The sequence below is a fragment of the Acomys minous genome (genome assembly GCF_964271855.1).
Source record: "Acomys minous genome assembly, chromosome: 5".
Lineage (NCBI taxonomy): Eukaryota > Metazoa > Chordata > Mammalia > Rodentia > Muridae > Acomys > Acomys minous.
In genome coordinates, this window is record NC_140494.1 from 20,471,867 (window position 1) to 20,498,907 (window position 27,041).

Genomic DNA, 27,041 nt, shown 5'->3' on the forward strand with positions numbered 1-27,041 from the left:
GGCCCAGGAGTCTAGGCTCTTTCAAAGATTGAAGTGTTTCCCCTCTCACCCCCTGAGCAAGTTGTAGCCTCAAGAACTCCCACGGATTTGTGTGATATCTAACTTTCACAGGAGAGGGGCAGAGCGCTGCTGCTAAGTTTGGCATACTTCCGTACTGCTGTCCCTCACCGCTGCTCATCACTTATCACAAGCATTGCAGTTTTTCCTAGAGCTAACCTAAAGAAGGCAAGCTCTAACAATGGAAGTTCTATTCCCGCCGCCTTCTGGTGCCTTCCAAAGGTTTCTTCAGGAACCTACTCTATGGGAGAATTCTAAGTTGACTTGCTTGTTCTTTTTCTGGCTTGGAGAACACGTCCACTTAAGTAATGGTTTCCCTTCTGTTTTCCTCTCTTCCTCCCTTGCTTCCTGGCCGGGAAGGTCTTTGCAGATCTGTGAGCTCCTTGCTAAGTGGCTACTATTTTAGGGTCTAAGTCTTATTGACTGCTAAGTCTTATCCAAAAAGAGTCAAGCACAAGCATACTGCTAGCACCAGTTAGAATAGTGGATCTTGGAGACCCTCAGAGCTTTTCTCCACTCCCAGGCCCTCCGCAGTTTCTGTCTTGTTCCAGACACCTAACCTGAAGGAAGACAGAAGAGAGCTACAACACTGGGATGTGCTAATGCAGGAAACCCCTAGACTCTTTGGTTGTTTCCCTTAGGTATTTCTTTCAGACTCTACATGTTTGTGTGCACATATGCACATGCGCGTGCGAGCACACACACAGTCCTTATGAGCAGCAAACTCTCCTAATTTATGTTCAGAAGCCGCCCATGTCTTTGGCCCTAAACACACTGTCCCTTGCAACAGTGCAACAGGGGCACAACTGTTGTCCAGCCCTCCTCTATTTAGGCACCAGTCCATGTAGCTATGACCCAGGCCACAAAAACAAACAAGCAAAAAAATAGTATTGTATGGCATGTATTATGAACTCTAACCTCGCAGAGGTACAATTGGTCCTGGAGTCAAGTAGAGGCTGTTCCCTCCCTCCCCAGTGAAATATTAAATTGGGCAAATGTTTGGGGAACACCTAGGCCACTTCTGGGTGCTACTTGTCAGACCTTAGAAAAATAAGGTGAGGAGATCAGCGTGAAGGGTGGCGACAGGGTTTGGCACCACAAGTTTTGCGGTCGTGTTTTTCAAAACAAACCAAGTGATCTTTGGGTAAAGCCAAATACACAGGAGGAAAACATCCTGTTTTGAGAGCAGCAGGAAGTGTAGAGGCACGGCTATAACCCGTGAGTGTGTTAATTACTCAGGAAAGGGGCTTGGGAGCCCAAGGCTTGAATTTGGTGAATTCATGCAATTTGGAGCATTCCGACTTAGTATTGATCCCTAAACTCAATTTTGAAAACAGCCTCCACCACAGATGTGTGGGTTGTGTTATCCCAGTATTTGTGCGTATCGATTGGACTAAAATAAAATGAATCATACTCTCCGCAAAGAAGGAAGAAGCAGGGACAGTCACAAGAGGAATAGCAGAAAGTGCATAGTTAATATGGGTTGTACGCCAATCCGTGAAACAAGTGCTCTAAACCCAGGGGATTTCGCGTAATAGCTAATTTGGTGAGAGCGAGAGTGCGCAAGCAGAGGGGCCGACTAAGAGGGGGAAAGGAAGAAAGCTGAATACAGGCTTTTTCCCTCACTGGAATTAACATTTCCCTGTGATTTGCATCAGCTAATGTCCAAACTCTCAATTATAGTCCACCCAAGCCAGGTTTTCTGCCTTCAGTGTAGGCTCATGAGGAAATTCGCTTTCTTCTAGCTGTAGTGCCAGAGCAAAAAGGTTGCAGGGAGGCGGTAGCTGCTTTTCCCTTGGACTGTCCTGGTCCCAAGGCCCTGCGAAGGCCGAGGGAGCGAGCCCTGGAGGCGCTGTCTGCCTGCCCTCTAGCCCTTTCAGGGCCACCAGGACCCGTGGGATTCTGTCCTCAAAAGTTCTAGCAATAAACCCAGCGCCTGCCTGGGTTTGGCTATTCCCGTCCCTGATCCAAAGTGGCTGGACAGGGACCCGGAGGTGACCGGAAGAAAACATTGGAACATTTCATCTTAGACTAAAGAAATTATTTTCCATATTAAACAAACAGAACCAGACCCCTTCCTCTTATGTCTTCCATCTTCTCTGTGTGTGTGTGTGTGTGTGTGTGTGTGTGTGTGTGTGTGTGTGTGTCCCCTCGCATAAGAGAGAGGAAGAGAGAAAAAGAAGTGGGGGGGGGGAGGAGAGAGCGCTTTAAACAAAAGACAAGGAGGCCCAAGCAGGGGCCTGGAGCAGCCCCTGGAGCCTGCCCAGCCTGCAGACCCTCCAGTTACCCAGCCAGCCAGGCATTTCGGAGAGGTTCTGCCACCGAGGCGGAACGGTCCGGAGCTCGCGCTCCAGGCGGCTGGAGAAGGCCTAGAGACAAAGCCAGAATCCCAGGCGTCGCAGCGAGGCTCCAATCAGCGCCCGGAGCTCGCTAGCCTGCTAGGCACGACCCCCTGCGGGCTGTGACCGGGGAGGGGAGCCCAAGCCCGACTCGGCCCTTCCCGCGGTCTTGGGTTAAGCTGTGGCTAGCCAGGTTCCCTCTTGTCGCACCCAGCAAGCTGCTCCTGGGTGCCTGCGAGTTCAAAACACGCTTTCACATTAATTAAAAGCTGGACAGCCTTGTCACTTTCTTTCCTGGCCGAGGCAGCACCTCCAGAAGTCCCCGGAGCACTCTTGGCCCGCGCCTGCTTGCGCGTGAGGCCTTGGAGGTCGAGCGGCCATTTACTGCCCTCTGATTGCGCCGAGGACCAGGTTAGCTCATAAAGCCTTTCACACTCAACAATGGGGATTTTCTCAACAATTAACAAGAAACAACATAATAAAGCCATTTACAAAGACCTTGCTATTTACTATAAATTAGGCACTCTTTAAGAGACCAGTGCGTAATTTCACACACTTTACAACTGGGGCTGCATTTTAAACAGCCGGGGAAAACAAGCTTGTTGCACTTTCCTGTGACCTATGCGCGGTGCACCTCTGTTTCCCCTCTACCCCCGGTAGCAGCTTTGTTTGCATTGCTGCACTCCAACCTCCCAGCTGAGGGTGGTTTTCCAGGTCACTGTCTCACGTTTCCCGGTTTCCAGGTCATCATTCCTCTTGCAGATGCGCTGAAAGAAGTTCCAAGGGATGAGAATCACGGAGCCAAAGCAAGCATGCCTTGCCCTAGGTTACTCCCACTTTAGGAGTTGCTCCCAGGCCTGGCTAGCCCTGCTGCTCCCTCCCCACTCGCTAGGCCTCTGCTCCTGAGCCACTTCCCAGGAGGAGACAGCAGCCATGCTGGTCCTAGTCCCTTTGCCACTTGCCTTTCACAAGCGCATTTTGGAGGCCTTAGAGTCCGCTGAGCATGGCAAAAGAGCTGCATCCCTTTTGCCTCGGGAGGAGGAGGGATGTGGCCAGGGCAAGAAGGTGAGAAATACAGGGCAGCAAGTGCAAGGGATGGCGATGACTTCAGGACACACAAAAGAAAGTGCCAACTCAGGGGAAGCATTCCAGTCTTTAATGGGGAGGAGGCCCTAGGCAGCGGTGCGAGCCTAGCTGCCCTCTGCTCTGGCCATAAGGCCATAAGGCCGCTGCTTGGACAAGCTGGGATGCAGGCTCTTCTGCCTGGAGGAGCGAAATCATCACAGGTTCAGAGAAGAGCAAGATCTGGACGCGGGGGGGGGGGGCGAGGTGGGGGGTGGGAAGTCACAAATGCAAAATGGCGGCACTTAAATATCTTTCTGGTGTTCCTGGTGGCCCTGGTCAGAGAACCCTGAGCTGCCCTGGGTCAGTGAAGTCCCCAGAGCTCAGTGGCTGGGGAAAGCAACCCTTGGAAGGCCCTCAGCCCTTTGCCTGCAGCTCCTGGCTGCCCCCTCAGTCCCTGGCCTTCCCTGCCAGGCCGCTAGGCCGGAAGCCCGCGCCAGCAGCCCCTGGCCACTGACCCCTGTTTACAAACACAGCCTGGGGGCGGGGTGGGGCTGGACTGAGCGCGGGCTGGAGGGCTGGAGGGCTGGAGGGCTGGAGGGGAGGCCCGGCGCAGCCGAGGGACGCCACCAGCAGAGGGGAACCAGGAGTTGGTGCGGGAGAGCGGGCCCGGCAGCTGGAAAGGACTGAAGGCCTTGTTTTTGAAACTGTCAATTCCCTCAACCCCTATTGTGAGGGCTTCATGCAAAACATCTCAGGCCTTTTAAAGTAGGAGCTTGTGAGGCCGCCACAGTTTGAAAAGGAGTGAGGGTAGCCGGGCCTAAGGCCTGGGCAAAGACTGATAGCTGCCTCCCCCTCCTCCGTTTTTTAAAGCAAAGAGGGCCTGCCAAGCAGGTAAAATGCGGCCCTCCCCCACCTCCTGGATAAGACCCTACGTACCCAACCCCCAGGCTAGTTTGCAAAATGCCCTTTGGCCTAGGGACATAACCAAAGCCAGAGGGAAAGTAGTTGTTTCTTACAGGAAAAGGAAGAATCCTGGGGATGACTTGGGTGACAAGGAGGACTCTCCTTGGCCCTGTTTTTCCTGGCCAATTTAGCTGATAGTGAGCCTTGAATTTTTTTTTTTCTCCTTCCTGTTTTGACCCTGGGAAACTCCTCCCTCTACATATCCTTTTCAGCAGAAAGATGTTTTTAAGGTGAAGCAAAACTCACATTTCTTTTATAGGAGCTGATGTTTTATTGTTTGTTTGTTGTTTTTTTTTTTTTAAGAAAAATTTCACCATGGAGTGTTTCTGTTTTCTTTGAAAGAAAAAAAAAAAAAAGAATTGCTTTTGAAGAATTAGTTTTACCTACATCTCTTCCTGCATGCAAACAAAACTAGCATTCTCATATCAGTAGAAAATTCTAGCCCAGTTCTTGTTGGCTAAGAACTTTAAGGAATTTCTAGACCACTGAAAGTCACCCAGACACAAATAGGATAAAAAAAAAAAAAATCCACACACCAGCCCATCTAGTTTTGTGTTATTGCTGTTTAGTGGTGGCTCCTGGTTGTTGGTTTTCAAATAAACAACCATTATTGAGATTACTTCACTGTAATCAAGTAAGGCAATAGAAAAGAACACTCCCTCTAAAAAGTAAATAGTTGTGGGGTAGTGGGGGGAGCAGGCTGTATTTTCTATAAAGGCAGATAACCTGACTGGAGAAGAAAGTACACACATTCTTCCCTCCCCCCCAAATCAAATCTTCACAGTCTTATCAGGAAATGACTTTTACAGAAGCCCAGAAATAAGTTTGTTTCACCAAAAAAGTCAGAGAAAGCAGCTTTTCCTATACTTCGCCATGTTTGCTGAGCTAATGTAGACACAGGAATCAGTGGCTATAGAGGCCCTTAACCACTTAAAAGAACAAACCTACTCCTTCAAAACATCTAAATGTAAAAACGCAACCTGTCAGTGGAGGTAACTTTTGTTTTTCTCTCAGCAAGGCTTAACTTTTGAACAAATGTGACATTTATAGCAGCCGAGAAAGACCTAGAAATTGTCTTTAATCATAAAACCACCCAAACAAAATAAACTGTGCTGGGAATAGTTCCACAAGAGGACTGGGAAACCAGTTGAGGGCTACTAAGAATTGCAAGAATACCTCATATCTGCACACTAAGACTTCCTATTTGGTACACTTTACTGACAGGAGACCCAACTCAGGGGTTGCTGTGGCTGATGGCCTATAGGAAGTGTTGACTGCTCAGTGTCTTCCCTTCTGATGGCATCACTCTGGCATCACCTCGGGGCTCCATACTGATCGTTCCCCAGCCCCTATAAGCTGAAACTATTGAGTCTCTGAGGACTGTAGACCAAGTGTCCAAGCTTAGAGACTGATACTCTGTCCAAAGCTCTATGGGATATTTATCTTACTTTGTGTTTACTCCATATTTCATTCTTCCCACACTCAAGATCTGTAGACGTCGAGTGTATTCTGTTTAAAATTTGGTAACAGTCTGTAGCCAACATAGAAAGTCCTAGCCTAAGTGCAGTAGTCACTGTACTTGAACTCTCCTGCCTTGGTGCTAATTAAAGAGTAGAAATTACAGACTTCCCCTGTGTGGGTGCCATACTTTTTCAGATTTTTTTTTTTAATGACAACTCTCTGTCCCCAAGTTCTGCATTGGGCTCAGAAGCCAGTTGCTCAGCTTTCTGGAACTTTAACCTGAAAATATGGACTAGTATTTAGAATTATATACAAACAGGAATTCAAGGATAACATCCCCCAACTTTTACTTTGCCCATATCTATGATTCAAAATTTTTAAAAAAGGAGTCTACGTCTGGCAATATTCAAGAAGGAAATGATGGGAGGCAGTTCAAAGCATCTGTTTGCTCCATCCAAATGTATTTGGATGTGGGTATTCTCAGCCTCTGTCCTTTACAACAGGAGGAAACCCACAGATCATACACAGCAATTAGGTCTGAGACCATCCAGACTATCTGAAACATTTGTAGACAAAAGGAAAATTTCAAAGGGAGTAGGAATTAAAAGGTTAAGCAAAATAAATAGCTGAATTTCCATGAGAAATAATGATTTAAATTCACGTAGTAAACATTTCATTGGTGTTTCGTTTTGCTTTGTGATTTATGGTCTATAGATGCAACTTCTTAGACTTAAGATAACAAGGATCTGAGATACATAATTTGGTGGCCCAAGAATTACTGGGTTCAACTTTCATTAAAATAACAACTGGTCTTTGCTTTAGTTTCTTAAATATAAAACTTTTAGTAGTTGGCCTGTAACAAGTTTGAAAAGTTTTTCTGTTATTTGAGAAGAAATCTGCCAGTGTTATGCCCAGAACCTGATTGGTCTCATCACAAAGTATCACCACAAAACCCTGTACCCAATAAATGCATTTCTTTCAGGCAAAAACATTACAAGTGAAAATGTCAACAAAACCATTCATTCTTGTTAACCCTTCTTCAATCTGGAATAAGTAGAAATGTATGGAACCAGGAATTTTAAACAGTGTTTTTAATTGAAAATAAAGCTAAAGCATGCTTTTCAACAGTGCAAATTTCCATAATTTTGATTTACTGCTCTCATCATTACAACACAGTACACCAGCACGGCCCTTACCAAGGGGTAGACAGACCATTTGCATGTGGAACTACTTTGATTTTAAGTGCAAATATAGATAGTCACCTCTGATTGTCACTTGCAGTAGAAACTCTCCTGTTCTATACACAGGATAGCCTGAAAACAGAAGTTTAGAGAGATGCAGAAAAAAGCATAAGGTATAATAAAATCCAAGTGCCTGAGTTCTGGTACCAAAAAGCCCTGAAATAACTGTTATTTTTCACTTGGGGTGTTAGAACTCTGACCACCACCACCCTTTTCTTTTTCCTTGGTCTTTTTTTTAACTGCTTGGTCACCATGATGAGTTAGATCATTAAATATCCTGCTTTAAGAGAAATGTTGTAATTGTTTTGAAAGCTTGAGGCGTTATCTTCAGACCACAAGATAAGCAGGACCACGGTAAGAGTCATTCTATCTTAAATGTTTGGGTGAGAGCACAGAAAGGATTTTTCCAATTGCAAGGAGTGATTATAAAAGGTAAAAAACAAAAACAACAACAACAAAAAACCCTCCACATCCTTCAAAAAAAAAAATCCCATACCTCTCTTCCTTCTCACACAAGAGGCAGTTTTTTTTAATAAGCATCCAATCAGGACTCATACCCCAATCTTTTCATTAAAACAAAAACGAAAAACTTAAGTGCAGCTACTCTTGGAAAGGGAATGAGGGTAGTTTTTTTTTAAAAAGACACCCCACATATAAGAGCCCCAGAAAATTACATTTTGGGCTCACAGAAACTTTCATTGTGTAACTATGTAACCTAAAAAACTTTCACTGAATACCAGTTACACTTTCAGGTCTGAAATCTAGTGCATAAACTTAATGGCTCATTGTAATATTTATTATTCAACCTTTTGACATTTATTTATAGCAGTTGAATTGAGGTACCGGTGCATTGTTAGCATTGAAACAGTAAAGTGTTCCAGCTCTACCATAATAACTGAGTTTTACTTGAGTCTTTAGCCTGAAGTAGTCTGTGGTATGTAAACCAACCCTTCTCCCACCCCGCCCCCACCCTAAAAAAAAAAAACCGGCAATGGGAAAAAAAAAAGTAATCCGATTTCTGTCTTCAAAATGCGATAAACCAGGACTCCAAAGGGGGTGTAACACCATTAATGGACTTGTACAAGCCATCCTGTGCAGTTTACAACAAAAGGAAGGTAATATGGTTCAAGAAAATATCTTCCAAAACATCTTATGAATTAAATTTCCTGAATTTGTGACTAGGTGGAAGAGGTATTGCAGAACCGCCCAGCTGCCATTTCCATATAGGATGGGCCTTGTGAGGAGGTTGGGAGTCCTTAGTGGTGTTTAAGGAGTATGCTGGCCACAAATCCCCATCCTTCCCAATAATGAGTGATGGTGGACAAGGAAAATTTGCCATGAAATTAAATGGCCTTTTCACTGCTGATGCTACATTGCTGGCTACCTTTTTGCGTCTGTTTAAAACTGTAAAGTCATCCAGTGTTCCTTCATGTGTCTCAGTTTTACCTGTAGGACGAGGGCTTCTAGCTGATTTCAAATTTGGTTTGACTGGAGGTGTCTGAAGGACTGGTCGTTTGCCCAGTACTAGTGTCCGGTAATTTTTTCTCACCCTGGCACCAAATTTATATTCCCCATCCTCAGGTTTTGGAGATCCTAAAGTGCATGAAAGGCCCTGACTCCGAGCCAGTGGATTTAAGGAAGGACTTTCTTTCTCAAGACATGCAAAACCTTCCTTGGCTGTGGGTAACAAGGCGTCCTCCTCTTTCTTCTCAGTCACACTGTAAAACTCACCCTTTGTATCACTGCACTCGCACTTTAGCTTATGTGTAATAAGATCAGGTTCATAGTCTTCATTAGCACTACTGTCTTCCACCTTGATTTTAATATTGTGCAGAAATGGCAATGTCTTGTCGCCCGTGTCTGTGCAGAGATTCTCAGCTTTAGTTGTTGTTGCTGCTGCTGCTGCTGCTGCTGCTGCATCCACTTCGGGATCAGTCTGAGAGGAGGGCAAATCCGTAGCAAATTCAGGACAATGAGGGATTTTGGAATCTTTTCCTGAATTTGCTGCTGTTCCATAAGGCTCATTATTTAAGAACCTAGCAGCTATTGTGCTGTTTTCAGCACAGTATGTAGTAGGAGTTGCTTGCAGGCATTTCCTAGCCTCTCGGAGTATTCTTTGTTGTGGAAATACATTGTTTGTCTTTGGGCTAGGTGAAGAGGCCCCCTCTGCCAGGCAGTTAATTGTCAGGTCAGTTCTCTTTACAGTACTGGAAATTTCAGAGTGTGGGAATGTAATCTCAGATACCCTATCGTTTCTTATCTCTGGGAAACAACTCCCCATGCTGGCCGGGTAGTACACCGGAGCCCCTTTGGGAGTCCAGCTCTGCAGATTCCACTCCTCTGGCGACTCGGCTTTGACACTACTCTTGAGGTCGGGAAGTCGGCCGGCATCCTCGAAAGCAGCGGGTTTAGTTGCAGCGGCGGCGGAGGCCAGATGGTACAAGAAGCTGGCCTGCGCCTGCACGTTGGGAGGCTTGCAGAAGCTGGTGCGCCTGAAACGGATGCTCTGCACTGACACTTGACTGGAGCCTGAGCTGGAGTCTGACTCGGTGGAGGAGTCCTCCTCCTCCGAGCTGATTTCACTGGAATCGGAGGCCCCACTGCCCCCCTCTTCCTCCTCCTCTTCCTCCTCCTCCTCTCCTTCCTCCTCCTCTTCCTCTGAGGACACCGAGTTGCTGGAGCTGGACAAACTGGAGCCAAAATCCGAGTCGTTGGCTGCATGGTCCGAGTAGGAGCTGGATTCCGAGTCGCTGCTACAACTCTCGGGAAAGCTTCCGAGATGGGGCTGCGACCTGTGGTGGTGACTCGGCGTTGGCTGCTGGGCCCGATGGTGGTGGTGATGGTGATGGTGGTGGTGGTGATGGTGGTGGTGGTGGGGAGGCGGGCAGAAGCTGTTGACCAGATGAAACCTCTCCAAGCAAGTGGCCCCGGCGGCCGCTGCCGCCGCCGCCGCCGCCGCAGCTGCCGCCGCCGCCGCCGCCTTGGCTTTGTAGGACCTAGGTAGGAGCAGCAGGCGCCGGGCACCGGCGTGGGGCGCGAGCAGGCAGTTCTTGGAGCCCCCGCGCTTGCGCTTGCAGCGGTAGGTCAGGCTCACCGGGCCTCCCGCGCCGGTCGCCGCCTTGGGCTGGGGCCCAGCCGCCTGGTAGTAGGCGGCGGCGGCGGCGGCGGCGGCGGCGGCAGCAGCGGCGGCGGCGGCGGCAGCCGGGTGCTTGCTGCACAGCAGGCTCCGAAAATAAGCGGGGTCCGAGTGGAAGGCGACGTAGTTTCCCTGGAGCGGGGCAGTTTCATAGTTTAAAGGGGGTTTGCAAGGCGAGCGAACGATCTCCGGGTAGTGCGAGCCTGGGTATTTGCTAAAAATCTGAGGTAGATGGGCGGCGGGGCGCGCGGCGGCGGCGCCCGGACGCTGGGACTGCGCGCTGATTGGCAGGGGCCGCGCGGCTCCGCTCAGGCCCCGCCAAAGTTGGTGCTTGTCCTTCCAAAAAGCCGGGCGGGGGCTGGCGGCGGCGGCGCGCTCTGGCGGCGGCGCCTTTGTGGCCAGGGCCCGACCGACCCTCCTGCGCTTGGTCTTGAGCACACGCTCGGTTTTGCAGGAGGTGTAGAGCGCTTCTACGTCTTCCCGGGAGATGAGCGTGCATTTGGCCGCGTGGAAGGCGATACTGTTGATTGCTTTGAGTTTCCGCAACTCCTCCAGATCGCAGTGGTGCTTTTTCACTTTCAGATGATCCATGCGCTTGTGCACGGTCGTCCTCGGGATGTTTTTCAGCAGATCTGTAAAGACTTGCGAGAGAGCAAACATTTGCTTTCCTTTAATGATGAGGTAGCCGAGCCTCACGCCATCCACCTCTTCGAAACCTGACTTCAGGTCTCCCATCTCGGGTACTAAATGATCCCCACCATTTGCAGTAAATATATACGTGACGCATACATACACATGTATGTATGTTAATCCTCCGCCAGATGCTGCGTGTGTCTCAAGGCATCCTGCTAATAAAATAACAAAGACTGTTATTCCCGGCGAAGGGAGTGCCAAACTCTAGGCGAATTATTGAGGGGGGGGAGAAAAACCCCATGAAATTACACTGACTTGATTCTTGCTTTTTTTTTTTTTTTTTTTGGTTTTCGATTTTTTTTTTTTAAAAAGAGGGAAAAAAACCCATCCGGTTTCAGATCTGCCAGTGTGTTGGTCTGAGTCCTCGATGCGCATCAGTACCTGGGCCCCTCTACTCCTTCCTTCTCCATTGGAGCACTATGATAATGGAATGTGAAGGGAGAAAGAGAAAAGAAATGCAGCTGCTATTCCCGCCGCTGCTTTAGCTACAAATAAAATGACAGAGTGAAGTGAGCTCGTCCGGAGACACCTTCATCAATTAATTCCCCTAAAGCCAACGCTGATTGGACACTCCTGACAGGTGATGCAATAAAAATTGATATTCCACCCCTTCCCCCCAAAATCTCCTACTAATTAGCATACCCTTATACTGCCACCTCCCCTCCCAAAGTAAATAATACAGCCGGTATATAAATCTTTCCATTAAACTATCGGAGCTCAGAAACAGCCTGACTCACAGACTTCATCAGAAGCAGTGTGTGTGCGCGCGCGGAAAAAAAAAAAAGCCACCGTATATTCCCCTTTAAAGAAATACTGCCTATTTTTTGCTTTATTTGCATTTTACCGATACAGCTATTATCGTTTCAAAGGAAAGCATTTAAAAAACATTATCAAGCCCAAATAGATATACTCCACCCCTCTTTTCTTTGGAAAATGAAGCTTAAGGGAAAACGTGCCCAAATAGCCTGAATAGCCTGGTATTTCCTTTAGGGGAGTGGCGAAGAAGACAGACTGGGATCTCCAAAGTTAAACCGCGAGGTGACCCACCCCGGTACAGACCTTCGTTCGCAATTTCTCTCGATTTTACACACACACACACACACACACACACACACACACACACACACACACACACACACACCACACCCCAATGCCCCCTTTACAACCAGAAACAAAGTTATTTGACCAAGAAAGCAGCAGTTCAAGGCTCCAAAACGGGAACATGTAACAATTCAACCGGATTTCTGTTCTCTGCTGTGGAGTGGGGTAGGGAGAAGGTAGCTTCACATCAGACCCAGAACAAAGCTTAGATAAGCCAGAAATGTGTGCACTTTTCACGATTAAGCAGCCTGGACTAGAAGTGGGGTCCTTTTAGAGTGTCCAACACAAGCGTTAGCCAGAGTACTGTCCACAGGTCAGAATCTCAGGGAGCAGACTGCTTCCTTCCGCAGCAAAGGGAAGACCATGTGAAGCCCCCAAGGTGCTCCCAGAAGTTTTACATAAAAACGATGAAGAGAGCGCGCTGGTGTACGATGCAGACCTTTTCAGTGCTTCATGATGGTTTGGCTGGTAGTTTAGATGAATCTTCCACAGCTCCCATCCCCCCGCCCCCCCCCCCAAAGCCAGGCATCTGTTTTAACAAAATCACTTTGAATGAGTATCAGTCTGGTTTAACCTCTTCTTAGTCACTTGCATAGCTTGCCCTCATTTTCAAGGCTATCCAACATATTGCCCAGGGAGAGGAAGGGTCTTCCACTTGCATTTGCAGGCTCTCAGGATAGCTGGTTGTCTGTTTTGCAAAATTCGGCAAAACCTTCTTCCGTGTTTGCAACTACAGCATAAATGCAGCCCAGGAATCTACACGTTTCCTCCTTTCTCCCAAAATAGACACATCTGTGAGGCTAAAGAATGAACGGATATTTCTGAACCTGCAAGAAAAAAAATGCACAATAATTTCTTTCTTCATATTCAAAAGTTCCAGTTTCCCCTGCTGAGGTCTGGCCAGCAGAAGCAGGTATGACTCAAGAAAGAAAAGGGGGGGTGGGGGTGGGAATCTTAAGAAAGAACCAAACAAACAGAAATCAGACATACAACAAGGTAGTTTGCTTGACAAGATGAAGTCTCTCCGCCAGGGTTCCCCACCCCCACCCTCATCTTCCTGGTAATTTTCCCAGGAATTTTGAAGAGAATTGGGAATTTCAAGAAGTACATCCGGAAATTAAGGAAGTCTATTTAAGGGAGTCTGTAACTCAGGAGGTTGGGATTTGAGAAGTCAGCCCTGGACTACTGTTGCACTCAGCACAGATGTAATCGCTGCTCTTCAACTTAATCAATGTGTGTACAAACCGCGATGTCTAGTTCTTGCCTTTGAAATCTAAGGCTAGCATTTCTATCCAAGAAATCGGAGCTACAGCAAATTACATTTTTTGTCCCTTGAATGAGAGAAGGATCATTGAATGGATCTCCTGATAGTTCGGGCTTTAAGACATAACCGAGAGGCGGCAATGAACAATGCCTCGTCACAGCTAGCACCATCCACTCGCTTGGCTTCTCCTTTGCATCTGGTTCTACCACACCGAGGTTTTTCTCTTTCACTTTCACAGGAGGCAAACTGTACAAGCTTTAAAGCAGGAATCGAAGTTTCCAGGAAAAGCAGATGCTGGTGTTTGTTGTTTTAAAGTAGAGAGACCAGAGCCTTTCTATTGCCAACGACAGTGTTTTAAAATTTCTCCTGATGCACTTTTATACTGCCAGCCCTCCCCCTCCCCCCACTCCCTCCCATTCCCCTCCTCCAGCTATAAGATTTAGATCAAAGAGTCAAACAGCTAAGAAATAGTAAACACACACACATATATATATATATATATATATATATATATATATATATATAAAGGTGTATGTGTGGGGGCTTTAAGAAGAGGTTGGGTACATGTCTTTTCTGAGGGGGGAGGGGGCAGGTACTTTTAGTTGTTCCTGATTCTTCTTTAGACTTTCCCCCTCTTCCTCCCTCCTATTCCCCCCTCCCCCGCCACACACATACAAACATGCTTTAGTAAACATTTCAAATTTATCTTCCTGTCCCCTCCCTCCACCTTTACATCACTGGAAATATAGGTGCTTTTGAAAACTAGCACAATATTGAGTATTATTTTTAAACTAGAGTATACATTTTAAACTAAATGATCTGTGGGATCATTTAGAAAAAGGTAAAGAACAAGGGATTTGGGAGGGGGTTGTAGCTCTACGTACTACTTAGAAAGTGTCTCTGTATGTACCTTTGCATTTATACAGTTTAAATACTCCTGTTACACATCTTTCTTTTTGTCTAATACATTCTTTTGTTCCTGTAACTTTCCCCATCCTAGTGTGAGTGTGTTAAGGCTCCAATACTGGGGCTTGTGTACACACACACACACACACACACACACACACACACACACACACACAGAATGTGACAGACAGCTTTCTTGTGGCCATCAGCACACGTTGTATATCCGGGGTCTTCTCCAGGCACATTGGGGGTCGATCCCGATGAAAAGACCTAGCAGAGGCCCCTGAGCGCTCACACATGAAAGGCAGGGGACTTTAAGATGGATTTGCATGCACACCGGGGATTTCGATCAATAGCTACCAACGTTTATGGCTTAGATTATTAATGCGAAAGCTGGCCAAAAGAATAGGGATGAAAAATTAAAGGTATCTGTTATCAATTATGCTTAAAGTTATGCAATAATTTACTTAGTTTGCCTGGATGTGCAGATCCAGATGTATGAAGTACTATTCTTCAAAAGCCAGGGGGTTTCTTTGATAAATTTGTTGACCATGTCAGCTGCCTCTGCAATCAAAGATGAACCCAATTCAGATGATGGACTGTATTCAAATTCTTTTAAAAAGAGGATATATCAGCTTCTCTGTTTCTCAAACACATGTACATATGTGGGGGGATATGCTCAAATGCACATTTACATATATATATATATCTGTAAGTCTAGGGGATAATTGTGAATTTAGGTATATATGTATATATCATATACATTGACTTTCTTAATGAAATGTGATCATTTACTTAGGTAGGAATGTGAAGTCTACACTACCCTAAAAAGTATTTTAGCTTTGAAAACAAAGCTGCTTGCTAAAGAAAAATCCTCTGTAGCAAATACAGTTTCAAATGTATTCTTAATGTCCACTGATTTCTGCATTTGTTGTAAAAAACAAAAACAAAACCACACACACACACACACACACAAAACCCCACAGCACTTTCAGTTTTTAAAGTGATAGACTATGAAGATCTGAACACATATGTCTTTACACATCCCATATAAGTGTGCTAAATTCACCCTTAGTTAGATGCTCTATTTTGATTTATTTGCACTGTATTTTATGTTTAAATACCATAGCAATTCAGTCTGACCTCTTTCCTCTGGAGCAAAGTAATGTACAAGGCATTCACAGTCTTTTAAATGGTTAGCTGGGAAATGCAACAGCAATTTGCAGGAGTAGTTTACTAATGGGGAAAGTTCTTTTGAAAATCTGAAGGAAAACCTAAGAACACTTTTGCATTTCTACACTACAACTGTTACATAATTAAAGTATTGAAGGGCATTAAAATAATCCTTTCTCATCCAAGCTCTTGCCCATACATACATAATTTAAAGGAGGATCACACACACCACGACCACCACCACCATCTAACTCTTCACCATATACATTTGTTTTAGTGACTGCTGAGCCATTCTGTTCAAGGGGAATTCACGCAGAAAAGAGTAAGGAACATCACAAAGGGCCCAGCAATGTAAGTACAGTGGTTAGACGAATAAAAAAGGTCTCGTATACTGTTAACTAGAACTAACTCATAATCATAATAATATGAGGCCTAAAATAATAAAGTCTCATATGGCTGAGCTGGTGGAAGATATAGGACACTGCAGTCTGGACAGTTCTTTAGTTAAACTTATCTGGTATCACATCTTTTTCTCCTTCTTGGGAGGTGAAAATGGGACAAGAAGAAGAATAATTAGCTAAAATGAGGAATAAACTATAACTTAGGATATTTCCTTTAAATTCTTTTTTCTTTTCTTCTTTCTTTAAAAAAAAAAAAACTCATTCAAATATATTAGGGCAAGTCTCCCAATGGGCCCATCCTTCTGTTCTTAGACATTTAAAAATCCTGTCTTTAACAGAAGTTTGGGACACAGAGTATATGCCATGTTGTCTATTGACCCATAATCAAAATGCAGTGACCTTCTACCCTTTTTTTGCCCCCTGACCCATCTTGAATTCAATGCAGCCTTTATAAATTTGCAAATCCTTGGAGGTAAAGGGGTTTTGTTCTGAAAAAAAAAAAAAAACCCTAAGAGTGTGCTTTCTAAATTAGACAAAGGTAAAGCTGGAAGCCTTGGTGGATGAGATTTTATGCAGGTGAGCACCAGGCAACTCTTCAGACACGAATATTGCAAGCTAAACAAAACAGTTCCATGAGACAAGGAGGTTACAGAGTGAATTAAATTAAGAGTGTGGTACAAATCACTTCCATGGTGTAAGAAATGGTTGGGCCACAATCTTCCTGCTTTTCTCATCTCAAGGGCTGTGGGGGACCCTAGTGACCAAGGAAAGAATGGGGGGGGGGGAGGAAGGAGGCAAAGAGAGGAGGGAAGAAGGGGTGGGGGAGGAGTGAGACCTGATTTGAATCTGCAGACACATTCCCTTATCTCTCCTGCTATCAGCTAGTTTAAAGGACACCATAATTATGATGGTGATAAAACAATGCCTGCTTATGTGTGCTGAATAAATAAAAGAATGTTTACAGCTCAAGAATCTTTTAATTCCAATTAAACGCTATCAAAGAAAAGCCACTATTCCTACTGCAACTGCCTTCCACCCCCACCCCCACCCCCCAATTATCTTGTTTTGTTGCAATATTTTCCTATGAGACACGAGGACCTTTCACAATTGATCCTGAAACGTGGGGGACAAACTCGAAGAGAGTTCATCGTCTCCTATTAAATAATATACAGCTCAAGAAGAAACATTTATTGGGGTTGCCCAAGTTTTTGTTTATGTTACACGAAGGCCAAATGGGAAGAGACTGAAGCGATGATACTAAGTGTTGAGGCCTACCCAAGGCCCTGCTGACGCCACAGTAAAGTCTTGAGCACGCAGGAGAGAAAGGAGAGATAAGACAGAAACAGTGTGATGGTCCCTGGAAAGGGAATCCTCTGCTTCTGTTCCCTTGGCTTCAGCCCAAATCCTCCTAGGAGCCCTGGAGCCAATCACTGTCTTCTCCTTTTCCGCTCCTAGGAACACACAAAAAAGCGGGAGATTAAAAAAAAAAAAATCACAAGTTTGATTTTATGACTATGTACCATTTCATTTTCATGACATCAGCAAATCACATCATGACCAGGTTTAAACACGGTTTGAACACTTCTTCTGCCCATCAGGATGTTCACTAAATACGACTAGGCAGAAAATTTGCTTTTTATTTTGTCATTAGAGAGTGAAAATAAAGTCTGTTAACTTAGAAAAGCTTACTTTTCCAAACCTGAGAACAATTTCACACGAGTGGATTTCACATAAATGCTTTTCTAAAGTTGTTTCACAACACTTTTAATTCAAACTTTTGTGTCCTTTTCTCTGCGGTAGTGTTTTGTTTGTTTTTAAAAACACGTGGCACAGGACATATTATGGAAAATACACTTACTCTGTTAAATGCCTTTACAATCTTGCCCGTTACTCCGTCTAAGTAATGCTTTGCGGAGCAGAAGCCGAACAACAACAAAAATATTTTTTCCTGAAATTTTTTGTTTTTTGTTTTTTTGTTTGTTTGTTTGTTTTATTTTAAAGCAAACAGTATTTGGTGAGAGTACAAAAATCAAACGTAAAAAAATGCTTCAGGGTATTTCTAAGTTTTCTGGAGAGCTGCAGGCCCCTTCCCTTTTGAAAGTTTAGAGGTCCAATGCCCTCAATTCTACTGGCAGAATTAGGTGGACTTAGAGGGTCCTAAACGTGACCGATTCACTAAGGCGGGGGGCTACAGCATGCAGCAACGTGCTCCGCAACTTAATCCTACGCTAAAAGAGGGCAGAGAACGAAAGAGAATGGAGTACAAACTCTCCCGACGTTCCTAGTTACTTTCAAGGTGGATTGTGTATTTTAAGGCTGATGGGAGCGTCTGGTTTTTGGAGGAAAAAGAAGAGAAGGTAAGTGTTTGTCCTGGTATCCACCAGTTCGTAGAGAAACAATGAAAGAACAAAGGGACCCACTTCCTCATCCGAACATTTTCTGTTTCTCCCTAGGTTTCAAGCCTAAAGCTTGAACTGGGATTCGCTTTATCTTAAGTAGTAGGTTGCGAGGGCTGTTGAGCTAAGAATGAGAGAAAAGTTGAGAGTTAATGTAAATAGCTAAATAATCATAAAGGCTTGTGGTGGCGAATCTGCACTGCGTCTGGCGCGGCAACTTGCAGAAGTTGGAAACCGCGTGAAGGCTCAGCCCAGGAAATAACCTTTACATACTAGGTCTCGAACTCAGTTTTAAAACAGCCTTTCTTGTTGTTTGAGGGAATCTGCGCAGACTGTGTAGTAGGCACTGTTCTATGGGAAGAGAGTGGTGTTCGGTTTAGCTCTAAAGTTGATCTCTATCGGTATCCTAAAAAGAATATTTAAAAAAGAAGAGGGGACTTAATTGTTACCCTACTGCTCGCTTATAGAAGAAATGGCAGCGGTGGTTGAGGAAGGAGTGGGATGGTATTTAAATATATTTGCTTTGGAGGTACTCTGGTTATTGGCAAGCTTGGTTTTGTGGGTCTGTGTGACTAAGTGACTGGGCTCTCTCTGCATTCTATATAAATGGGTCCGCGTGGGGGGAGCCCCCCAAAGACGTCGCGCACGTGAAACATGAGTTTTTTTACTGCCCCCCAAGCGGTGACCAAGCAAGCCCCCATCCACCCCACCCCACCTCAAAATGCGTATATTACCTGCCCTGTTACAGTGACACATGTTTATGTTTATAGTCCTGGTTTGTAGTAGTGTCAAGAGCCGCGGCGAGGGGGAGGGGGAGGAGAGCCGAGAGGGAGGAGGAGTAAATGCAACCACCCCCACTTGTTGTTAAAGCAAATTTACTGCGTTCTTGCCAGCCCCGTGCGGGGGGCTGGGATGAGTTGAGGGGAAGGGGAGAGTTGGGCTGTGTGTTGGCAGTGGAGGGGGGGTGGGGTGGGCTGAGGAGAGCAGCTACGAGGCTCCTCTCTTTCCAGCAGCCCGGTCAATAGGGGAGCACGCTGGCGCGGTGGAAAACAAAAAGGTTCCTCCTGCTCGCTGCGTTCACGTGGGGGGGCTCTGCGCGCGGGACTCCAGGGCCCTGACCTCTGACCCCCGGCTCCTCTCGGCTCTCTCCCGGTGCGGCACGGCCACTTTTTACCCAGGATGCCACGCGCGGGCCGCGCTCGTGTCGAGCCGGAGTCCCTGCTAATCCTCCATTCCGGGACTCGCAGCCCCTCCCCCTGCGCCGCTAGCCCCGCGGGAGGATTCTCCGCCGGGGAACCCCCGCCCCGCCCCCACCCGCGCCCCGGCTGGGGAGATCGCGGCCAGGCCGGGAGGGGTGCTTGGCGCGGCGGGGCCGCGGGGGGCGGGCAGGGCCCGGGGCGGCGGGAGGAGGCCGGGCCGGCGGCGGTGTCGAGGCCTGGACCTGTTGACTGCCATTGGTCCGCTCGCCCCGCGCCCTCTCCCCGGCCGTGCCGCCCCAACCTTTCGGCAGGATCCGGGGGTGGAAACGGGGTAGCTCCTCTCCCCGCCTCCCTTCAACTTTTTTTTTTTTCCTCTTGGGGGGTGGGGGGTGGGGGTGGGGGGTGGGGGGCGGGCGGGCGGGAGGGAGGGTGAGGCCGACGTGCAAACTCCCCGGCAGCCCCATCCTTCCTCGGAAAGTATCGTCACGCGCGGGCCCGCCGCCCCCTTCAGCCCTCGCTATTTAAGTGCTTCGCCCCTGGCGGCCCGACTCGCGGCCGCTCGCCCGCGGGGCCCTGCGCCCCCGCCCGCACGCCCGCCTCCCGCCGCCCGGGCCAGAGTGGCTGCCTCCTGTCCTGGAAGCTCCCTCGTCCTCCTGGTACTTTCTCCCCAATCCCGGGAGGTTTAAGATAAAACCTCTGACTTGCTGCGTGGTGATGGGCACATCCTTTCCACGGAAGGCGTTCGCTGGAGAGTTTATTTAAAACAACTGCATTGAAAGGGGGAAATAAAAGAGGAATTAGTCCTTTTGCAGGCTTTTGGACAAACTACGTGCTTAAAATTTAATCTGAACACGAGAGAGAGAGAGAGAGAGCGTAGTTACGGTTGAATAAACCGTATGTTGGATTGGCTGTATTTCCTTCTAGATTTGGATTTCTGGAGGAAATCTTATTTTTCCCCGGAAGGAAACAGCAACTCAGCATTATGTTGGCAGTGAGACTTAAAAGACTACTTCTGGAAGCCAAGGGGGAGATAGTAAAAATACCTTTAGAAAATAGGGGGCAGGAGGCGACAGCTAAAGCTGGGGTCATCAAATGGAGCGCCCCGTGCAGCAGGCGGAGAAGGGCGGGCCAGGCCGGCGGCGCCTGTCGGGAGGCCGGAGCCGAGTGAGGCGGAGGAAGCGGGACCCGCCGGGCTCCAGGGTGCTGCCATTGTTCGGCCCCAGCGCCGCTGCCCTGACGTGCTTTTCCCGGGGGATCTGTGACTCGTCCACTCCGGCCCGCGGCCCACGGAGCTCCAAGAGTCTCGAGCCCGCCCGGCTGGCCGGTTTTATGACCCACGGTGGCCTGCTGGAGGGGTTCCCAGCCGTAGACCTCGTAGGAAGGCGCTTTCACTACGTGCGGCTGCATGGGAAGACTTTAGGCCAGCTTGCTGCTCACACGTTAGAAGGGAAAGCTGCATAGAAATGTTTATAAAGTCATCACTAGATAAGCGACAAATGTGGTCCATCCCACCCCCACCCCCGGAAAGGGAAATTAGAGCGGATTATATAATATTTAAAACATCTTTAAATGTATGGATTCGCAAATGAATGCTAGGGTTCAAAGGAGTTCAGAAAAGCACGTTTTTCTGTCCTTATTTGTTACTAGCTCTTTGTTGTGTACAAGAAGTCTGATTTTAAAAGGAAAGGCTCAAACAAAAAGGGGCTTGGTTTGTTAAGGTGAAACACATTTCCAAAATAACAGGGAATTTCAAAAGGGAAAAACATTCATTATGACTTTAAATCACGTTTTGGAAGCAAAATAAATTTGCAACCCATCCTAAGAAACTGTTTTCCTTTGTGAGACACGTGAGAAAAATATTTTTGGAAAGGTCAGTTTTTAAAAAATAAAGATTTCCAACAAGTGACCCTGGTTTTGTAGAGGAGACCGAAGGGCATGAGGGCTCGTGAAGAAATAATTTCAGTCCTGAGGTCCAAAGCATACTAGGAAAAAGAGTAATTTGGATTTTGGATTTATAATAGACTTCGTGGAAATTCCTTCTAAAATACTAATTATGAGTCTGTGTATTATGCAGCGCTGTTTCCCTAGGTGGATTTTAAAAAACCAATTAGAATTGATCTCTGATGGAATATTATATTTACACGTCATCATGAAAACATCATTTGGCAAGAGTTTTGAATTAGAAAAAGAAGTTAACAGATGATGTCGTAAATAGCTTGTTGAAAAGACCCCTTAAGAGTCAGTTAAAGGTAGTGAACGTTGTGATTTTGCATTTGAAATGCTATAGAAGTAGTTTGCATTTGAACACTTTCATTTTGCAGATCTTCTTTCTAAAGCTGCATTTCCTCCTGGAAAACATTCACTTATTTCGAGGCACAGGGAGACATTTTATGTGAGAAGTCATTTAAAGCATAACTATGGGAAGGCTGCAACAGGAGAAAATTGAGGTTGAAAATTAAGCATTTTGAGTCTGTTCATTTTGTTTCCTACTCATCCCCTATTCAATTTACATTTTTTATTTATAAACCTTTGAATATTTAGAATAGCTTTGCAAGTTTATCTTATGTAGCTAGTAGCAGAAAATGAATCTTCTTTACATCTTTCACTATCTCAGGTATTTTTATCTCATTTAAAGAAAAAGGAAAATTAAAAGTCAGGATATACTAGTGAGAAAAACAACAAATAGGCAGGACAAAAAAAGTAAGAGTGGGGGTGGGGACAGAGAGAGACAAGTAGCATTCCTGGTCAGTCTTTGTGAAACCTTTCTTTAATATTATGTCATTATATTTCCCCCCTCTGCTTGTGCCAAAGATGATTACTTTTTTAATTGGGCTAAAGTGCCACCATATAAATAAAAATTACCTACATTCTGGCTCTCAATTCCACAGTAAAGTAAGACTGACAAAAAGATCTGAGGCTTGTGTGTTTAATTCACCAGGAATGTTAAGCTTCGTAAGATTCACCCTATGGGGTCATGTTGGTCCTTGGCGCTGTTACTGTACAATGGCAAATATATACATTATAGATTTAAAAAATCTTATATATGGCTAGACAAACAGTTTATTAATTGAAGGAATAAAAATGAATTTGTCAAACTCATTCTTTCTGGGACACAATGAACTTAATTAACATATTCCTGGGCTTGTTTCTGGATTTGGGAAGCAGTGGCCCCTTTCACACAGAGGAAAACATTTAAATCTTAAAAAGTGACCTTCTTTGGTCCAAATACTATTTAGCAATTCAGCTTAATTTGTTCTTTTCTTCTCTTTCTTTTCTTTTTTTTGTCCAGTTCCAGATATGTTTCATTTCTTTTAAGGACTCTTCCATTTCCAAAACTGATTTTCCTCTTAACATGTTGAAAATCTTTCACTTACATAATCTTATTGTGTCTTATAAACTGACAGCAGAATATGTCACTTTAATCACACTTTAATTATAACAGAGATGCAAATCTCCACTGTCAGTAAAAAATGGAAAATGGACCCTACATTATATTGATGACACCCTGAAAAGTCAGTGTTAAGTGTTGTTGCATCATAGGAAAAAGTGCAACTCTGCACGTTTAAGGATCATATAACATCCACGAGCTCCAAAAGAATTCTAGAGAAACCGTTTCTTCTATTGAAAATTATGTGGTGTCCTATCCCCCAGAATGTAAAAATAGAAGGGTATTACATTTTTATTAATATTAATTTTATAGTAAAAGAAGAAACAACTCTAAAGCCAAACGCAAGGTTAAGTAAAGCAAACTCTTAGAGAAGGTGCTCACTCAATTTTGGTATTTAAGATATTTTAAATTTAGATAATACAGATTTAAATTTGAGAATCACCTCACTTTCCGAAAGTTAAGTATATCTAAAAATAATTCTAATTGAATCTGAGACTTTTGCAAATACAATTGTGACTTTTATGTGAAAAGGTGGCTATTTAAATGTAGCCAGTTCTAAATGATGTGGTAAATACAGACTGTAACCGGCTCAGAAAGAGAAGTAGTGAATGTTTTCCTTCATATTCTGAATCTAGATTAAAAAACAAAAAGGAGAGGAAAACAGAAGGGGACTGTTTGCTAAGAGGAAGATGACCAGCAGAAGGGGGTGGGGGTGGGGGGCTAGAGAAGGTAATGGAGTAAATATGATGAAAGCAAGTACATGCTGTACATGCATGAATATACCATAATGAAACCCATTATTCTGCACAATTAATATATACAAATAAAAATTTAAAAGCCCTCTTTGTTAATGTCTAGTACATTAATTTTAACTATCAGAAATCTTTGAAGATACTGTTTTGGGAAAATTTTGTTGATCTTTAGAAATTTTAGTTTGATTGTATATGCAAAATAAAGACTTGTTTTACTCTGAGAAATACATTTTGGGATTTACCCATCTTTTTTAGCACCAATGTTGTATGTAAAAACAAATGTTTTGTGAGTTTACTACTTCCAGGGTACTTGTTAGGCACTTGGTAAGGACTATGGTGAGGAAAAAAAAAAATCAAGGAAGACTAACATGGCTCATTAAATGGAATCTTACAAAAGCCATTAACAGAATTTCAACTGAAAGCATAATTGAAAAGAATGCACTGTAATGCCATTTGAATACATGATAGATATGGGTGCCATGTCTAGGGCATGCGTCTATAAAGACACAAGATCTACCTGATCTACTTACTGTAAATAACACAACCAGTTTCAAAATACTTATTTTAATTAAAATAGTATAAACATAGATAGCTTGTGATAAACTTTTTGTAGGAAAGGTAAAGATGTAGTTAAGCAAATGAACAGAACAACTTTTTACTCAAATTTTATATAAAAGTGTATGTGGGTCATAAGATATTGGATTTTTTTTTTCAGTTTTCTACCTTATTTATTTGTAAGGGCAACATATTATTTAAAATCCTTCTTCAAAGTCAAGAAGCTAGCTACAGAAAGTATATAGTGGTACTATTATAGAGATATTCCCAATTATATAGAGCTATACTTTAGTTATTATGCCTTATTATAGAAAAGAATCTTAGAATAATAGTTCTAGTAGGCTAGATATAATATGTATAAACAGAAGGCAAATAAAACTGTAGTTCAAAAAGGAGATAAATATGAACAATGATAACCTATGAACCAAATACAATTTTAAATATTTCTTTCATAGAATCTACTTAGGGAAATGATTATAGAAAAGCAAATTTGAAAAGTTGGTGTCTAGGTTAGGGACTAAAGAAAATTATAAGAAGATATATTACTCATGGAGTGAAAATACATTTTCCCATTATAGTAGGGTTAGAGGTTACATCATAAAATACTTTACTTGAGTTTTTTGTGGTTTGCCTCAGATGATTAGTTTAGAGAAAATAGATGAGCCAGTACTATGTTAGGCACTATTATGTGAAGAAGGGTATTTGAGACAATAGCCTTTTAGTTCTTCCCTACAGGTACAAGATGTACATGGATATTTGGGGAATATGAAATTGGATTTAAATGGTAATATTAATATTGAAGTCCTTTTCTAAAAAGATATTTTAATCAATCACATGGCAATTTAATTTTTACATCATTATTTTTTAAAAATGTACTCAAACTTTAGCAATTATGGCAATTATAAGTTTTACCCATTCTGAGACCTGAGGATTAGCATATTTAGCTAAATGGTGTGTGTGTGTGTGTGTGTGTGTGTGTGTGTGTATGGTATGTCACTATACCTATCTCATAAAGGACCAATATAGTTTTTCTTTTTATCTGATATATTCCCTATTTCTAAGAGTTCCTAGTACACAGTGAATGTTCAGTATATATTTATTGAGAGAATAATTCACTGCATATTTGAGCTGTTTTATTCTGTCTGCTATTCTTCCTTTGTAATTTACATATTATAGAAATATGCCTAATAATGTACTTTAGACATACAACAAGTTCCATATCTGGTAAATGAGTAAAAATGAAATGCACTATTTATTTCCAATGTTTTTCCTTATTTTCATGACTAACCATTAAAGAATGTTAAAAAATCATCTTTAAATAATTTGAATTCTAGTGTGTCAACATGTATGTCTTTATACATCTTTCACAAAATTTCTGTTTCAGATATTATTATGTATATATAAATCTGGTATAAATTATTCATCTTTCTTACTTTTTCTTTTACACATCATCCACTTTCTCCATTTTTTTAGGAAATATCAAAACTTCATATAAATGACAGGTTTTTTTGTTTGTTTTTTTTGTCTTGAAAAGAGCAAGTATTTACCTACATTTACTAGGTGTTATAGAATGAGGTAAGATACTTACCCTTCTTTACATACAAATTAATTCCATCACAAGAACTAAGCTCCAATGCATTAAAAATAAAATGAATGTATTTTTAAATAATTTAGTGCATTAAGGCTTGATGGCAGTGTTTGGGAAGTTCCACATTGATTTGAACCAAAATTACTCTACATTAGAAGGCAGGGCATGAATTAGACATTAAACTGATCTCCTTTGTATAAGGGTAAAGATAAAATATTCGGCACAATTAAGATAAACAAAACAGTATCCTTGTGTTAGAAGACTGCTCTAGCTTTATACACTTCATAGTTAAGAGCATCATTAGAGGTCCAGAAATTTATTACCATATCCTCCTAAAGAAGGTCATTTTACTAATTTGTAGCCACCACTTCTAAATGTATTCATATTAAAAGGGAATCCTCAGTTTTGTGTCCCTTTAGAGTACATTTTTTTTCTCCCTAGCATAAGCTTTGGCAATTTCCCTTTTAATGTAAATCTCACATAGCTTTTGAAACATTTAAGTATATTTGCCAATAGATGTTTGCATTGTGCTGTATGTACCACTATTCTTAAAATTTTAGGAACTATTTTGAAATAGAAAAAGAACAACTACATTATTTTTCTTGAACACTTTAAACTTAAATAACTATATTTTCTGGGGAGCACCTAGAACTTGGGGTGTTCTAGCATTGTGGAAGTGCATTTTCCAGACTGTATTATATTGTTAATATCTTAAAAGCCCTTTTGTGCTTGTAAGTAATTAACCAAAAGCCATGAAGTTGCCTTGAAACTGTCATTTAAACAATTTATCCACAATTCCCATTTCATGCTAAACTTTAATGACTTAACCCTTTTTGCAATCAATATTGGGTGCACATGGAGAAAGGATTAGGGAGAGAAGATTTTTCTTTTTTTCCTCTCTCCTTAGCTTAGAAACTACTCCATATCCAGCTAACTAATCTGCTGCCCCCACTGCTTTAATCCATATTCTATTTGTGTATGAGGAAGGAGCTCCCATCTTTTTCCAACTTAAATGACGTAACATTTGCAAAGTTCCATTTGGAGAATACAGCTAGACCAGAGGACTCCTCAATCAAGGCTGGGCACCACACACTCTCACGGTGTTATCCTCTGGTGACAGGCTGGAACGTGGGTTCCTCCGTCCTACAGCAGCAAGTTCCAGATCACTCCGTTAGGTTGCTAATGCCTCCTACCACTTGTATACCTACCAAGCTATAATGCAGTCTTGGGGCTCTCGCTCAGACTATATAACCCAGACACAAGCTTTTGACCTGTCTGTGGTGCGCTTTCATTTGTCACGGGGGGCCAAGGTCGTGCGTAAGTGGGCGGTAGATCTGGCAACACTTCCACTGGCTGAACTTTG

General features: G+C 43.8%; 2 protein-coding genes and 1 long non-coding RNA gene across 9 annotated transcripts; all 3 read right to left on the minus strand.

Moving 5' to 3' along the window:
• Window positions 1-2,883: 2,883 nt before the first annotated feature.
• LOC311598686 lies at window positions 2,884-3,587 on the minus strand. Its single transcript, XR_014779626.1, has 2 exons — window positions 3,359-3,587; window positions 2,884-3,163 (listed from the first exon to the last, which is right to left on the minus strand). It is a non-coding gene; the product is annotated as an uncharacterized lncRNA (long non-coding RNA).
• Window positions 3,588-6,958: 3,371 nt separating this feature from the next.
• SKIDA1 (SKI/DACH domain containing 1) lies at window positions 6,959-11,426 on the minus strand. Of its 3 annotated transcripts, none has more exons than XM_084781939.1 (2): window positions 11,337-11,426; window positions 6,959-11,110 (listed from the first exon to the last, which is right to left on the minus strand). In XM_084781939.1, the coding sequence occupies exon 2, from the start codon at window positions 10,995-10,997 to the stop codon at window positions 8,277-8,279; it is 2,721 nt and encodes a 906-aa protein (XP_084638065.1). In that variant the 5' UTR covers window positions 10,998-11,110; window positions 11,337-11,426; the 3' UTR covers window positions 6,959-8,276. The 3 variants fall into 3 exon arrangements, with proteins under 3 accessions (XP_084638065.1, XP_084638063.1, XP_084638064.1); XM_084781937.1 differs by having other exon boundaries at window positions 11,211-11,345; XM_084781938.1 differs by lacking the exon at window positions 11,337-11,426 and adding an exon at window positions 11,211-11,298 and having other exon boundaries at window positions 6,959-11,107.
• Window positions 11,427-16,973: 5,547 nt separating this feature from the next.
• Window positions 16,974-26,955, minus strand: LOC311597896 (uncharacterized protein). Of its 5 annotated transcripts, XM_084782467.1 has the most exons (4): window positions 26,887-26,955; window positions 20,439-20,848; window positions 20,097-20,162; window positions 16,974-17,251 (listed from the first exon to the last, which is right to left on the minus strand). In XM_084782467.1, the coding sequence occupies exons 2-4, from the start codon at window positions 20,800-20,802 to the stop codon at window positions 17,058-17,060; spliced, it is 624 nt and encodes a 207-aa protein (XP_084638593.1). In that variant the 5' UTR covers window positions 20,803-20,848; window positions 26,887-26,955; the 3' UTR covers window positions 16,974-17,057. The 5 variants fall into 5 exon arrangements, 4 of the variants coding, with proteins under 4 accessions (XP_084638593.1, XP_084638595.1, XP_084638592.1 ...); XM_084782469.1 differs by lacking the exon at window positions 26,887-26,955 and having other exon boundaries at window positions 20,090-20,162; window positions 20,439-22,635; XM_084782466.1 differs by lacking the exon at window positions 26,887-26,955 and having other exon boundaries at window positions 20,439-22,090.
• Window positions 26,956-27,041: the final 86 nt, after the last annotated feature.

Excerpts from the sequence above, each read along its gene's own strand:
- SKIDA1 (XM_084781939.1), bottom strand. The coding sequence starts at position 10,997 with ATGGGAGACCTGAAGTCAGGTTTCGAAGAGGTGGATGGCGTGAGGCTC.
- LOC311597896 (XM_084782467.1), bottom strand. The coding sequence starts at position 20,802 with ATGCAGCCGCACGTAGTGAAAGCGCCTTCCTACGAGGTCTACGGCTGG. Across the intron at positions 20,163-20,438 it reads CTGCCCCCTATTTTCTAAAG|TTGTTTTAAATAAACTCTCC; the intron begins GTATTTTTACTA and ends CTTTCAATGCAG. Across the intron at positions 17,252-20,096 it reads TGCCCATCACCACGCAGCAA|GAGCGGAAAAGGAGAAGACA; the intron begins GTCAGAGGTTTT and ends GTGTGTTCCTAG.